The 13,329-nt window shown below is 40.7% G+C and overlaps 1 protein-coding gene across 1 annotated transcript in view; it reads left to right on the top strand.

Moving 5' to 3' along the window:
- LOC112115268 (cytochrome b5) overlaps positions 1–12,661 on the top strand; it is a 30,596-nt gene extending 17,935 nt beyond the window's left edge. The window contains exons 3-5 of the mRNA XM_024212305.2: positions 4,007–4,036; positions 10,158–10,192; positions 11,307–12,661. Of these exons, the coding sequence (XP_024068073.1) occupies positions 4,007–4,036; positions 10,158–10,192; positions 11,307–11,385 (144 nt within the window). The 3' untranslated portion in view covers positions 11,386–12,661. The remainder of the gene's footprint in view (positions 1–4,006; positions 4,037–10,157; positions 10,193–11,306) is intronic.
- Positions 12,662–13,329: the final 668 nt, after the last annotated feature.

Genomic DNA, 13,329 nt, shown 5'->3' on the forward strand with positions numbered 1-13,329 from the left:
CTGGCTTCATACTGTGTGTGGTTCATAATTTATGCTTTTATAAACTGCCTTTTAAAAACTTACCTGAATCTGCCACAGACTTTTCATCTGTTGCCTTAGGGTGCTGTAGAATTCAGGGCCATTGCAACAGAATGCCACAAAGCACATGGGACCTTGATTAGTTTGCGTCTATCTATTGTACGTGTGTGAATGGTGGAAGGAGCTATCAAATCAGGGTAATTGTTCAGTTGGTTATGCAGTAGACTAAAGACGTGTATCTTTTAGGAACATAGGAAACGTAAATCTGCTGATGCATGGAATTTTGAAGTGCATTGGAGAGTTGCATTCAGTTGAATAAGGAAACATTCTGGGAATTATTTATAAGCAAATGATGTTGTTGTCGTCGTCGTCGTCGTCGTCATCATCATCATCACTCCCATAACTGAATTGGTCACTGGGGCACCATCATTGATGAGAAATCAACTAATTGTCTCCACCCCCAACGATTGTGTGTCAGTGCTTTAGTCTCTGCGAAGTCCATTCCTGTTCACTCTTCTATGTTGTCAATTCATCTCTTTTGTCTACCTCTTCTTCTCTTCCCCTGTACTGTCCCTTGGAAGATGATCTTGGATAGGCCAGATGATCTTGTTACATGGCCGTAGCACTTCAGCTTGCACTTCGTCATGGTTGTCAGGAGGTTTTCATATGATCCAGTGCATTGAGTGATGATGTTACGGACCTCTTAGTGACGTGGTCGAAGTAGGAGATGCCCAGGATTTTACCAAAGTATCTCGTCTTTGCTACCTGTATTTTCCATTCAAGTTCTTCCATTAGGGTCCATGTCTCACATGCATACAGAAAAATGGAGATGACCATTGTGTGCAGCAGTTCCAGTTTGGATTCCAGGGAGATGTTCTTATTCCTCCAAATTCGCTTTAGCTTTGCGGCTGCTGCTGCTGTTTGCACAGTTCTTGCCAGAATTTCTGCCTTTGATCCTTCATCAGTGATTGCTCCCAAATACTTGAACTGTTTCACTGTCTCCAGCTCTTGTCCACTGACAGGGATATGTGAGCTGATCCCGTCACGTTTGTTTGTCGTCAGCTTGGTTTTCTCTGCACTGATTTCCATGCCATATTTTGCGGAGGTTTCATCCAATCATTTCACAAGGTTGGTTAGTTCATCTTCGCTGCCTGCCAGGTCATCAATGTCATCAGCGAACCGAAGATTTGAGATTGTTCGCCCCCCAATGTTGACTGTGCATATGTGATCTTCTAGGGCAGGGGTAGGCAACCTATGGCACACGTGCCGAAGGCGGCACACAAGCTGATTTTCAGTGGCACTCATACTGTCTGGGTCCTGGCCACCAGTTCGGGGGGCTCTGCATTTTAATTTAATTTTAAATGAAGCTTCTTAAACATTTTAAAAACCTTATTTATTTTACATACAACAATAGTTTAGTTATATATTGTACATAGACTTATAGAAAGAGACCTTCTAAAAACATTACTATGTATGACTGGCACGCGAAACCTTAAATTAGAGTGAATAAATGAAGACTTGGCACACCAATTCTGAAAGGCTGCCGACCCCTGTTCTAGGGCATCAGTCATTATGCGTCCAAGTAGATGTTAAACAGTGTGGGTGAAAGAAGGCAACCTTGCCGGACTCCAACAGTGGTGTGAAACCACTTTCCTATTGTGTCATTGACGGGAACTGCACTGCTGGCCTTGGCATACAGTTATTTAATGGTAAGAATAAGCTTAGGACCAACATTGTACTATTTCATGGTTGCCCAGAGAGCTTCATGCCATACTCTGTCAAATGCCTTCTTGAAGTCGTCAAAGACGTGTTAGATGTCCTGCTGGTGTTGTAAGTACTTCTCACATAGAACATGAAGGTTGAAAATCTGTTCTGTGGTATGTCTTCCAGCACGAAAGCCAGCCTGTTCTTCAGCGATGATCTTCTCTGTTTGTGGCTTCAATTTGTTCAATATGACTTTCAATATCACTTTGCTGAGATGGCTAATTAAGCTTATGGTCCGGTAATTTTGACACAATTGCAGGTTGTCTTTCTTTGGCAGAGTGATTATTAGTGACTTGTCCATGTGGAGGGCCACTCACTGGTCTGCCAGATCTTGGTGAGTACATCTATTACTATTTCTCCTCCGAATTTCATCAGTTTGGCTGGGATATTGTCAATACATGTAGCCTTTCCATTCTTGAGTGATTTCACAGCTGTCTGCACTTCTTCACACAGTATTGGAAAGTCATGTTCCTCTGTTGAATCTGGGCTGTCTACGACACTAGGATCTCCATTTGTCTGGTGGGTGTATTGATAAGAGCAGTAGTTTGTCCACCTATTGATGTCCCTTTCTTCTGTAAGACTGTTCCCGTCTTTGTCTTGAATTGCATTAGCATTGGTCCATCTTTCCTTTGTCAGATCTTTTACAACCTGGTGGGCTCGTTTGCTATTTTTATCATTGCTACACTCTTCAATTTTAGAACATCATTTTTCAATCCATGTCTCCTTGGCCACCTTCATTACTTTTTTGATCTTTCTGCTAATTGCTCTATATTTATCAGATCCCTCATTGCTGTTCTTGTCTCTCTTAAGTTCTCTTCTAATGTCACACATCTGTAGTGTTTCATTTGTGACCCATGGTTTTGTCTTCTTACAGTGTTTCCCAAGGATGTTCATTGCTGCCTCATTCATTAGCGTTGAAATTGTTGGTCATTGTTTCTACGTCTTCCTCTAGAGCAAGCAGTGGAACAAAATTTTCTGCTGATCATTGCTTGGAATGACTCTGCAATGTTTCGGTTTCTGAGTCTTTCCAAATCAAACTTGGTTCTGGTGAATTTTGGCCTGACGATTTTCCATAGCTGCAGCCAGAAATTTAGAATCACAAGGTCATGATCACTTCCAATATCAGCACCAGGGAAGCTCCTTGTTTTAGCTCTGTTAATCCCAGAACGAAATCGGTTTTGCACCATGATGTAGTCGATCTGGCTGTTATTTAGACCCTTAGGTGTGTGCCATGTTGATCGTCTGCATGCTTTATGTGCTCCTAATGTGTTTGCAAGAACTAGATTGTTATAGCTGACAAACTCCAAAAGCTTCAATCCTCTCTCACTGGTTATCGCATTACAGAATGGTGAGATTATTGTGGCCCTATCTGCCTGTGCATCAGTACCTACTTTTGCATTCCAATCTCCCTGTACAATCAGGATATCTTTCTTGTGTACCTTATCCATGATGTCCTTGGAGCTGATTGTAAAAATCTTCAGTTTGCTCATCATCAGTCTGTTGTAGGGGCGTAGACTTGTACCACTGCCTTTAGACGGATGGAAATAAGCCTGCTGGACATTGGGCAGCATCCTAATAATGAATTCTTGATATCTTTATGCACAAGAAATCCTACGCTACTGACATGTTTGTCCTTTCCACTGTAATAGAGTACATGGCCTTCTTCTGTTAGTGCCTCTCCAAAGTTCTTCCATCTGACCTCAGAGATTCCTAGGAGGTGCCAGGTGTATTGTTCCTTTTCGTAAGTGAGTTCTTTCAACCTCCCTGTTTGTCTGAATGTCCCTACATTCCATGTGGCTATGGTGATGTTATCTCTTCCACGGATCTTTTGTTGTGGTTACACTAGTAATATACTTGTTGCGTCCGCTCTGGTGGGAGACTGATGATGCAGTCATTATTAACTTGGGGTGCAATCAATCCGATATGCACATGGTTGACTTGCTCATCATATGTTGTGTCTTGGGCACATTTCTAACCTGACGGAGCCCATCCCTCTCCAGGCAGCCCCCTTTTAGTCACCTGTTACGAGATGCAGGAGGAGCAGTGGGCCTATTCTGTCCCCAGACCTACAACCTACTAGTGGAAGGCAGCTTCATGATCTTAAGTCTATACTGTAAAAAAAATTATTGGCACAGCATTGTTAACTGAAACTAGTGACCTTCTCAGAAATCCTCTTTTGTACACTTCATTCTTGTCTAATCTTTTTTCCCGTATTTTCTTGCAGGATGACAGAGACAAAGTTCAGAAACCAACGGTAAGTGTCATCACTCTGAAATCTCAAATCCAGTGTTATCTGGACACTGAGGTTTTTTGCACACAGTGTACAGACTGAGACACAAAAGGACATGACGGTCAAGTTTACTTTGGCCTTGGCTACACTTGCAGCTGTACAGCGCTGTGAGGTAAACCTGTCTTCGTACAGCTGAGTAGGGAAATGCGCTGCAGTATGTCCACACTGACTGCTGACAGCACAGTGGTGTGGCCACACTTGCAACATTTGTAGCTGTGTTGGGAGCGGTGCATTATGGGCAGCTATTCCAGCATTCATATGGCTGCAACGTGCTCTTCAAAACGAGGGTGGTGGGGTGGATTGTGACAGGGAGCGTGGGAGGGGAGAGAGTGCTTTTTGGAGCATGTCAGCTGTCTGTTTTGCAAGTTCCGAACTCCCGGCCCCCTGCTCATTCATTTACTCACTCAAAGCAAGCTGCAAACTGTTTGCTTTTCTCTGTGGTACGAGCTTTGAAACCGGCACTTCCGCATTCCTGCAGCCAGTCACAACAATGGAGAGGATTGGCCACTTGACAAGGTGATTAGTACAGCGCGGCAAGCGTTTACACTCACACCCGTGAGTCGTAGCCACTCCCCTGCAGCAGTTATTCCTCTCGGAGATGTGGAGTACCTGCAGCGGTGTACCCAGGGAGATACAGTGGTGTAAGTGCCCTGCCAGTGTGGACGGGGAGTGAGTTACAGCGCTGGGGGAGGCTTTACAGCGCTGTAACTTGCAAGTGTAGCCAAGGCCTTTAAAAATAAAACCTTAAAGTAGTTTAAAGTACTGTACTTGCCGTGAGACCCCCTGTCAATCTGCGTGGCTTTACAGTAAACATTTTCTATTGTCTAAAAATGTTTTCTTCTGTTCTTGCTAAAATCCCCCCTCTCACCAAACAAAATAGGAAATTAATTCCAGTCTCTCATTGTTTCACTGTATAGAAAGTGCCACCAAATGCACAAATTAACTATCTTTTCTAGTTTTTAAATAAAAATAATCTTGAGTGTTAAGTGTAAAAGTTAAACTTTTGGGCACAGGTTATTAAATTGTCCTTGTTTATGTTTTGTATGAACAGTTGGGGACACAGCTAAAGGGTTTCTAATTACCTCAACTTTTGCAGTGTAGCTCTTGGCAAAATGGACACAACTCACAAATATTACAAGCATGACAGTTACCACACCTGTGCACAATTAAGGTGAAACTAGAAAAAAAACTGCATCAGGTCTGAGCTAATTATACCTTCACTATCAACACCTGAAACATTTTAGGTTAGGTAAATACACAATACTACTGTCATGGATTTTTTTAGTGCTGCTTCTGTATTTACAGGACATGCATCCATAACAGACGCTTTTGGGTGTATCTACAGTTAAAATAAAGCCACAGGAATTAGTAGAAGTGGTGCCAGCAAGTTGGAAGTAAGCAGCAAATTATGAGGGCCAGTGCTTGTTTAGATTCTGATGCTAGTACACCTGTAGTAGGTGCAGCAGAATGCCCAGTAGGCAATTAGATTAAACTGTGCACTCTTGCTTGCTAATTATCTCCTCCAAAACTTAGTTTCCTGGAGACTTACCCACCCAGTCAGGGATGTCTTGGGGCAATTATAAAGAGAGCACTAACTTTGAGAGCCCCCCAAATAATTTGCTTTGAAAAAAGTATACATTTCCGATTACTCTCTAAAAATATTTTAAAAGTACTCTAGTAACATTAACTCACCCACTGTCTATATGTTTAACAACTAAACTATGTATTCTATACAACGAGATTCCAGGATTGTCACTTTGTGTCACTCTGAAGTCTATTATGTCTCTAGAGTCAGTGTGAAGCTCATGAAACAGCAAGCATAATCGAGGGCTTTTTTTGTTCAGAATATCACTGGGTTTTGCGATTTGTTACCCTCCAGTTTTTAAGTTTTCCATCATTTTGACTTTACAAATTACACCCACGTTGTGCATAGCTATAGTAAGGCATGTATCTATGCCATGTCAAGAGTCCTAGAGCAGGCGTTCTCAACCTTTTTCTTTAAGGCCCTCCCAACATGCTATAAAAACTCAGGGTTTCAGCTGGGGGAAATGGGGGGCAAGCTTGGGGTTCTGGGCTTCAGCTGCCTGGCAGGGGGGAGGCCTTGGGCCTTCAGCCCCATGGGGCCCCCACTTTAGAAATGCTGTCCTAGAGCATCCTGATATCTGAGTTAATGTACAGTTAATTTGCATACAGCCATTTCAGTGGTTGAATGGGGGAGACGGTACAGATAGTGGGTTACTTGGCCCAACTGCCTCCTGCACAAAGCAACACATCTCCCACTACAACCTTCCAAGACAAAAGTCAATGCAACCACCCACACAACAATCAGCAGACAAAACAATCTAAACACTCACAGCATCACAGACCCCTCATTCACCACCCACACAAATCTATACACCTCTCCCAGCACAACACAACCCATAGACAAATCAGCACAACCACCCACACAGAAAAACAACCAGCATACACAATAATCCTAAATGTCACTGAAGTCTAAAATGTCTGAGTCGGGATGAAGTGATGGAAACAGTTACAAGCATAGTTGAGACCTTTTTGTTTAGAATATCATCAGTTTTCAATCATCATTGGGATTCATAGTCTGTTACCATCCAATTTTTAAGTTCTCAGTGGCTTTTAGACACATGGCTTTACAAATTACCTCTGTGCAACTGCTCAAGCTTTCAGCTACTAGTAGTTTAATTAGTAAACTAACTGCTACACTGAGCAAATTTTAATGAGAACATTAACTTTATTTTCTGACTTTCTGTTGAAATGTGTAACCTTGGCATTACAGTTCTTTGTTTTAGTATCTTGTTTTTAAAAACAAAAACTTCCAACTTTAAGTGATTAAGTCCAGATGTCCCTGAGATAAATGGGATGGTGGATGAATGAGTTCTCACAATTGCTCCTGCTGTTTAGCTGGAGGAACTGTTAAGAGTTGGGTTAACAGGGCAGCAGCACATTTGAAAAAAGTCATTAAAGAATATAAACACTTAGGAAGTACAGGCCAGTCAGCCTCACCTCAGTCCCTGGAAAAATCATGGAGCAGGTCCTCAAGGAATCAATTATGAAACACTTAGAGGAGAGGAAAGTGATCAGGAACAGTCAACATGGATTCACCAAGGGCAAGTCATGCCTGACTAACCTAATTGCCTTCTATGACGAGATAACTGGCTCTGTGGATGAAGGGAAAGCAGTGGATGTGTTATTCCTTGACTTTAGCAAAGCTTTTGAAATGGTTTCCCACAGTAGTCTTGCCAGCAAGTTAAAGAAGTATGGACTGGATGAATGGACTATAAGGTGGATAGAAAGCTGGCTAGATTGTCTGGCTCAACGGGTAGTTATCAATGGCTCCATGTCTAGTTGGCAGCTGGTATCAAGCCGAGTGCCTCAAGGGTCGGTCCTGGGGCCGGTTTTGTTCAATAACTTCATTAATGATCTGGAGGATGGCATGGATTGCACCCTCAGCAAGTTTGCAGATGACACTAAACTGGGAGGAGTAGATATGCTGGAAGATAGGGATAGGATACAGAGGGACCTAGAGAAATTAGAGGATTGGGCCAAAAGAAATCTGATGAGGTTCAACAAGGACAAGTCCAGAGTCTTGCATGTAGGACTGAAGAATCCCATGCACTGCTACGGACTAGGGACCGAATGGCTAGGCAGCAGTTCTGCAGAAAAGGACCTAGGGGTTACAGTGGACGAGAGGCTGGATATAAGTCAACAGTGTGCCCTTGTTGCCAAGAAAGCTAATGGCATTTTGGGCTGTATAAGTAGGAGCATTGCCAGCAGATCAAGGGACGTGATCATTTCCCTCTATTCGGCTTTGGTGAAGCCTCATCTAGAGTAGTGTGTCCAGTTTTGGGCCCCACACTACAAGAAGGATTTGGAAAAATTGAAGAGAGTCCAGCAGAGGGCAACAAAAATGATTACGGGGCTGGAGTACATGACTTATGAGGAGAGGCTGAGGGAACTGGGATTGTTTAGACTGCAGAAGAGAAGAATGAGGCGGGATTTGATAGCTGCTTTCAACTACCTGAAAGGGAGTTCCAAAGAGGATGGATCTAGGCTGTTCTCAGTGGTAGCAGATGACAGAACAAGGAGTAATGGTCTCAAGTTGCAGTGGAGGAAGTTTAAGTTGGATATTAGGAAAAACTTTTTCACTAGAAGGGTGGTGAAGCACTGGAATGGGTTACCTAGGGAGGTGGTGGAATCTCCTTCCTTAGAGGTTTTTAAGGTCAGGCTTGACAAAGTCCTGGCTGGGATGATTTAGTTGGGGATTGGTCCTGCTTTGAGCAGGAGGTTGGACTAGATGACCTCCTGAGGTCCCTTCCAACCCTAATATTCTATAATTCTATGAAGATGTACATGCAGGTGTATGGGACCAGGCTCTTTGTGTTTCTGAAGGATTTACACAGAGAGAGTTCACTCTTTCAATAAGAATTGGTATTCCTTTTGTGAACAGTCCCAGCATCCTGTGTTTTAGTTGAACAAGGAAGACCATGCATTGTTATATCCCTTGTAACATCACTGGGCTTTGTAACGTGTTGGCAAATGCTTGAGTATATTCAGTAGTGACTTTTTTCAGTTGCTGATAACCTGTCTTTAATTCCACTCTGAAGAGTGGATAAAAAACATGATTTAAAAAAATAGTTTTTAATCAATTTTAAAAAGCTAAAGTTTTTATTTTCATGTTGCTAGTTCTTTACTTTCTTCCCATTATATAGTCCTAAAACACCTACTTTAGCAATTTGTACTTGTTTCTTAATTGTTAGTGGAATTTCAGTTTTCCATAGATTTTCTACTAAGAAGTTTCACATTTTAGATCTGTGCTGAATGACAAATCCAGGAGCTCATTGTTGTTTTTTTCCTGTGAGAACAACACAGAATTGATAAGCAAATAGCCTGTGCTATCTTTACAACCAAAACTATCTTCTGATGTGTTGCACTTCCATAAATCAAGAAAACTGAAATGTTTTGACCAGACTATACTTCTCCATTAGGAGTTGCTGTTTGAAGTCACTGAGGTTTGTGCTCCAAAGTCTCTTAAGTGTTTTGAAAATCCCACCCTTAATGCCTATCCAGGGGTTATAGGAGCCTAACTTTAGGCTCCGGATTTCAAAATCACAATAACTTTAGTGTATTGGAAGTCTAAATATCTAACACTAAAGCAATATGCTTTTGACATGACACCAATCTAATGTCACTAATGAAGTTGTTGAATACAATGTTAACCCTTGATGTGAATACTTATGCACATGCTTAACTTCAAGCACATTGATAGTTCCATTGCTGTTAATAGAGCTACTCATGTGAGTAAAGCTATATACCTGCTTAATTGTTGATCAGAGTCTAAATGTTCAATATTTTGTTTCTGCCAGTAGCAGTTTCTTTAAGTTTGAATAAGACGTCCTAACAGCAGTGGCATTTAAAAAATAATAATTTATTATTAACTTTAAAGTTGCAGTAGCACAAAACTTCAAATTAGTTTTACAAAGCTTCAATATGATGTAAATTAATCAAGTGAATTAATCACTCCACCCTCATTCTCAATAAAGAATATTTATGTACAAATTTGGAGTATTTAGCTTGAATTATTGGCAACCAAGAAGCCTTGGTCTTAAAATGATTTTGTTTTTCCATTGCAATAATTCAGCTTTTGAAATGTTTACCTGAGATTGAAACAAGTATGGAAAGTTTAGGCCCGAAAGAATATCTAAACAGTTCAGTGTCTCTTGATATAACCTTAACTACAGATGTTAATGCAACCACTAACTAGTAAGAGAGGGACATTAAAAAACTACTTGGCAACAATTTTAGGTAACCATTTTGTTATAAATTGCAGCAGGAAACATGAGATCAGAATGTTTATCTGATTAGCAAATTACTACTGAAGCTTTTAACTATAAGGCTGCCTTCATCCTAGCACAAAAGCTGCATTTGTGGCTTGCTTTGACTAGTTGTTAGGAAAAGGTACAAACAAAAGTGTTATGGTGAATCCATTTCCTTTAGCCAGTTCTCTGCGGGGAGGTGGAGGGAAATTGTCACTCATGTTCAGTATTTTAGTTATGACTTTGTTTTTCAGGAAACACTTATTACCACTGTGGACTCTAATTCCAGGTATAGTATGGCTTGTAATGTCATAAATTAAAACAGAATGGTGCTTCATGGTTGCCCTTCCCTAATTCAATGAAGTGGGGGGAAAAAATACGGTTCAGTTCAAACTACTAGCAAATAAGATGGTGGATATTAAGGGCTTATCAATGCTAGGAAGTTAATTTGTAGTAAGATAAGGAGTGAATTTAAAGCAAAAAGGCATTCCTGATGAACTCTCTGTGTGGATGCTCTTTATTCTAGAATGAGTGTGTCCACACAGGGAATAACTTCCTGTGGAATCAGACCCTAGGAATGGATGACATGTGAAGGCTGTTGCCATATGTAAATCCCAGGTTTGCTCTCAAAACTCTCCAGGGCATGTTGTCATCTTACCATGAAGATTTTACACTTCATCTTGAAGTTAAGAGGTTACCTTGTTCTAGAGAAGAGCTGGTATGCTACTAATGCTGCAGGAGATGCTTGGTGATCTTACTCACTAGTGCTGCTGCTGTCGCTAGCTACTCTGGATGCCTTATTGATAAGCATCAGCTCAGAAAAGTCTTTGCTATTGTTGCTGCAGCTAAGTTAAATATAAAGAGGATTCTGGGCTAAACGTAGAGCGGCACATATAGTAGAATTTAAAAATGTGCACAAATGTTCCGGGCATTTCAACACAATCCAGCCAGAACTTCATGCATTAATACTGTTCATTACATAGAGGAATCCTGTGACTCAAGAACCTTCCACATCACTTCCAATAGAGGAATTGAAGTACCAAAAGTTTTATTGGGAAAGCTCACCTGTATCTGCTCTTCAGTGGATGGCACAGCTCTGTGGCGACAAGTCATGACTTTAAGTTTGACTGGAATCTTATTGTTCTCCAATCAGCAAACTTACAAAAACTTTATTTCAAAGTCTAACTGTGGACACTATCATGTTGGCTGGCAAGAGCATATCACCAGCATTTAGTACTAGACCAACCTAAACACTCCCCCAGTCAAAGGCTCTTATCCTCATTTGAAGGGTGGAAAAGGAAGAGATTACAAAGTAAACTTTTATAAGCAATAAAATATCTCGTCTGTAATTTAGCAGCTGTTAGACATTGCATGAAAATAATTCTCACTGTGATTCCTTCTAGTTGGTGGACCAGTTGGGTGATCCCAGGAATAGCAGCAATTATTGTGGCCCTGATGTATCATTTCTACATGTCAGAGTAAGCATCCTCTGAGAACCAATAAAAGGAGAGACTGGTTTGGGAAAGAAAACAGAAGCCATCTTAACCCACTACACTTCCTGACAAAAGCATAATAGCTGAAAAGAGAAATTTTTAAAATTGAACTTTTCCAGAAAACTTTCTGCTGTGCACTTTCTTCTTAATGCTACCTTTTACTCACTGTTTAAGCGCTAAAGGTAGTGTTTATCTTTTGTATAACACTGTTATATTCTCTAATGAACCATTTGAGATAACGCTGATTTCTGTATTACAGCAGACATTATGTATGTACCAGCCTGAAACTTGTAACATTGCTTCTTTAATGTTTATTAAGGTTCTGTCTGAATTTAATACGAATCCTTCAGCCCTAAATAACTATGAAAACTGGTGGGCATGTGTCCATGAAAATACTGTTCATTTTGCCTTTTACCCATAATCTTGTATTCTTTGCTTGCAGTCTAGCACTTCTTTCAAATCAATTGTTTTTTTCTTTCTACATAAAGAAACAAATTCCATCTTTTGTACCTTTTATTTAAAAATAAAAGGGAGTAAGTTCTGTGGTAGTAGGTCTAAGGGTCTGTAAAGCTTGTAAACATATGTAGAGTGTAGCCTATACAATATGTGGACCTACATGTCAGGCTGTACAATGGCCTACTTAAAAGACCTTCCTGACATCTTGGTACCTGGGACTAGTACAGAATGCTACCATATAAAAGCCAGATTGCTTAATTCAGTTGCTCTTTGGAAAACCATCACTGAAGCACAGTGAAAATTAAACTTAGGATAATGTTTATATGAAGTGTCCCAATTATTTCCCTATTTTGAAAAAAACATACAAATCAAAAGCTCTTTTATTGGTTCTGCCTTTTTTGGGGAAAATATTTTTATGTAATTTCCACCATAGGTAATTTTTCGAAGAGGAGCAAAATATTGCTTTTAGCAACCAGAGCTCTACTGACGTGACTATAACTTATCCTACAACTTGAGTCAAACCTTTAGGAAATCTTCAACTTGAAGCTATGGTTCCTAGTGAGTGAAACTCTTTATCTAAATCTGCAGTAACTACTCAGTTTACTGTGCTCCTTCTTAGTACTAAGGAAAAAAGGTAACATACAACTTGTACTTACCATGAAAATAACTCTTTGGCAGAGGAATCTTGCTGTTTGCATTTTCTGGGGCAATGTTTTTAACTTCTGCTACTATTTTTTCTATGTATTTGTATGCACAATATTCATGAATAAAAGCAAATCCCTGGTGTATCTTCCCATATTCCTATAAAATTGGATTTTCTGTCTCTCAAATGTATTAATTCCAGCTCAGCAGATGGATTTTTCTATGGGTATGTCTACACAGCAATGTAAGCCTAGGATTAGTGGGCTTGAGTCAGCTGACTCGTGTCAGAACCCAGGGCTTGAGTGTCCACATTGGTTAACCTAGGTTAAGGATTTTTTGACCTGTGCTTGAACCTGGGGCTCTGGTGTCCACACGGCAGTGTACAGACCTGAATCAAAATAACCCTATCCAAGAGTGTCTAGTGCCCTGCACCCCACAGTGTCAACACTCCAGCCCTACAAATGGGTTGCATTGTGGGAAAACTGCCCACCCTGTTTTTTAACTGATGGTGCTATTGATGGAACTCAGGTGCCAATAAGGAGCATGTGAGTACATATACTGCATAATTAGCTCTTTTGGTGGCTGTCTCAGTAGAATGAATGCAGTTTGAGAAGACTTTATACTGAATTGCCATCTAATCTGAGGACTGGATTCTCCACTAGGCTGAGTCACATGGGCAGGAAAATGCCCATGTGCACCTGTTCTGAGGATAATTAGGACATCCGTATTCAGGGCTGTCAAACTATTACAATGAAACTTTGCAATTCTTCATTTTTAAAATGGGATGTGCACTAAAGTTGTTTTTGTTTGGTTTTTAATTTATTTTTGTCTGGTT

The sequence above is a fragment of the Terrapene carolina genome, unplaced genomic scaffold, assembly GCF_002925995.2.
Source record: "Terrapene carolina triunguis isolate 2854851 unplaced genomic scaffold, T_m_triunguis-2.0 Scaffold58, whole genome shotgun sequence".
NCBI classification, from domain to species: Eukaryota; Metazoa; Chordata; order Testudines; family Emydidae; genus Terrapene; species Terrapene triunguis.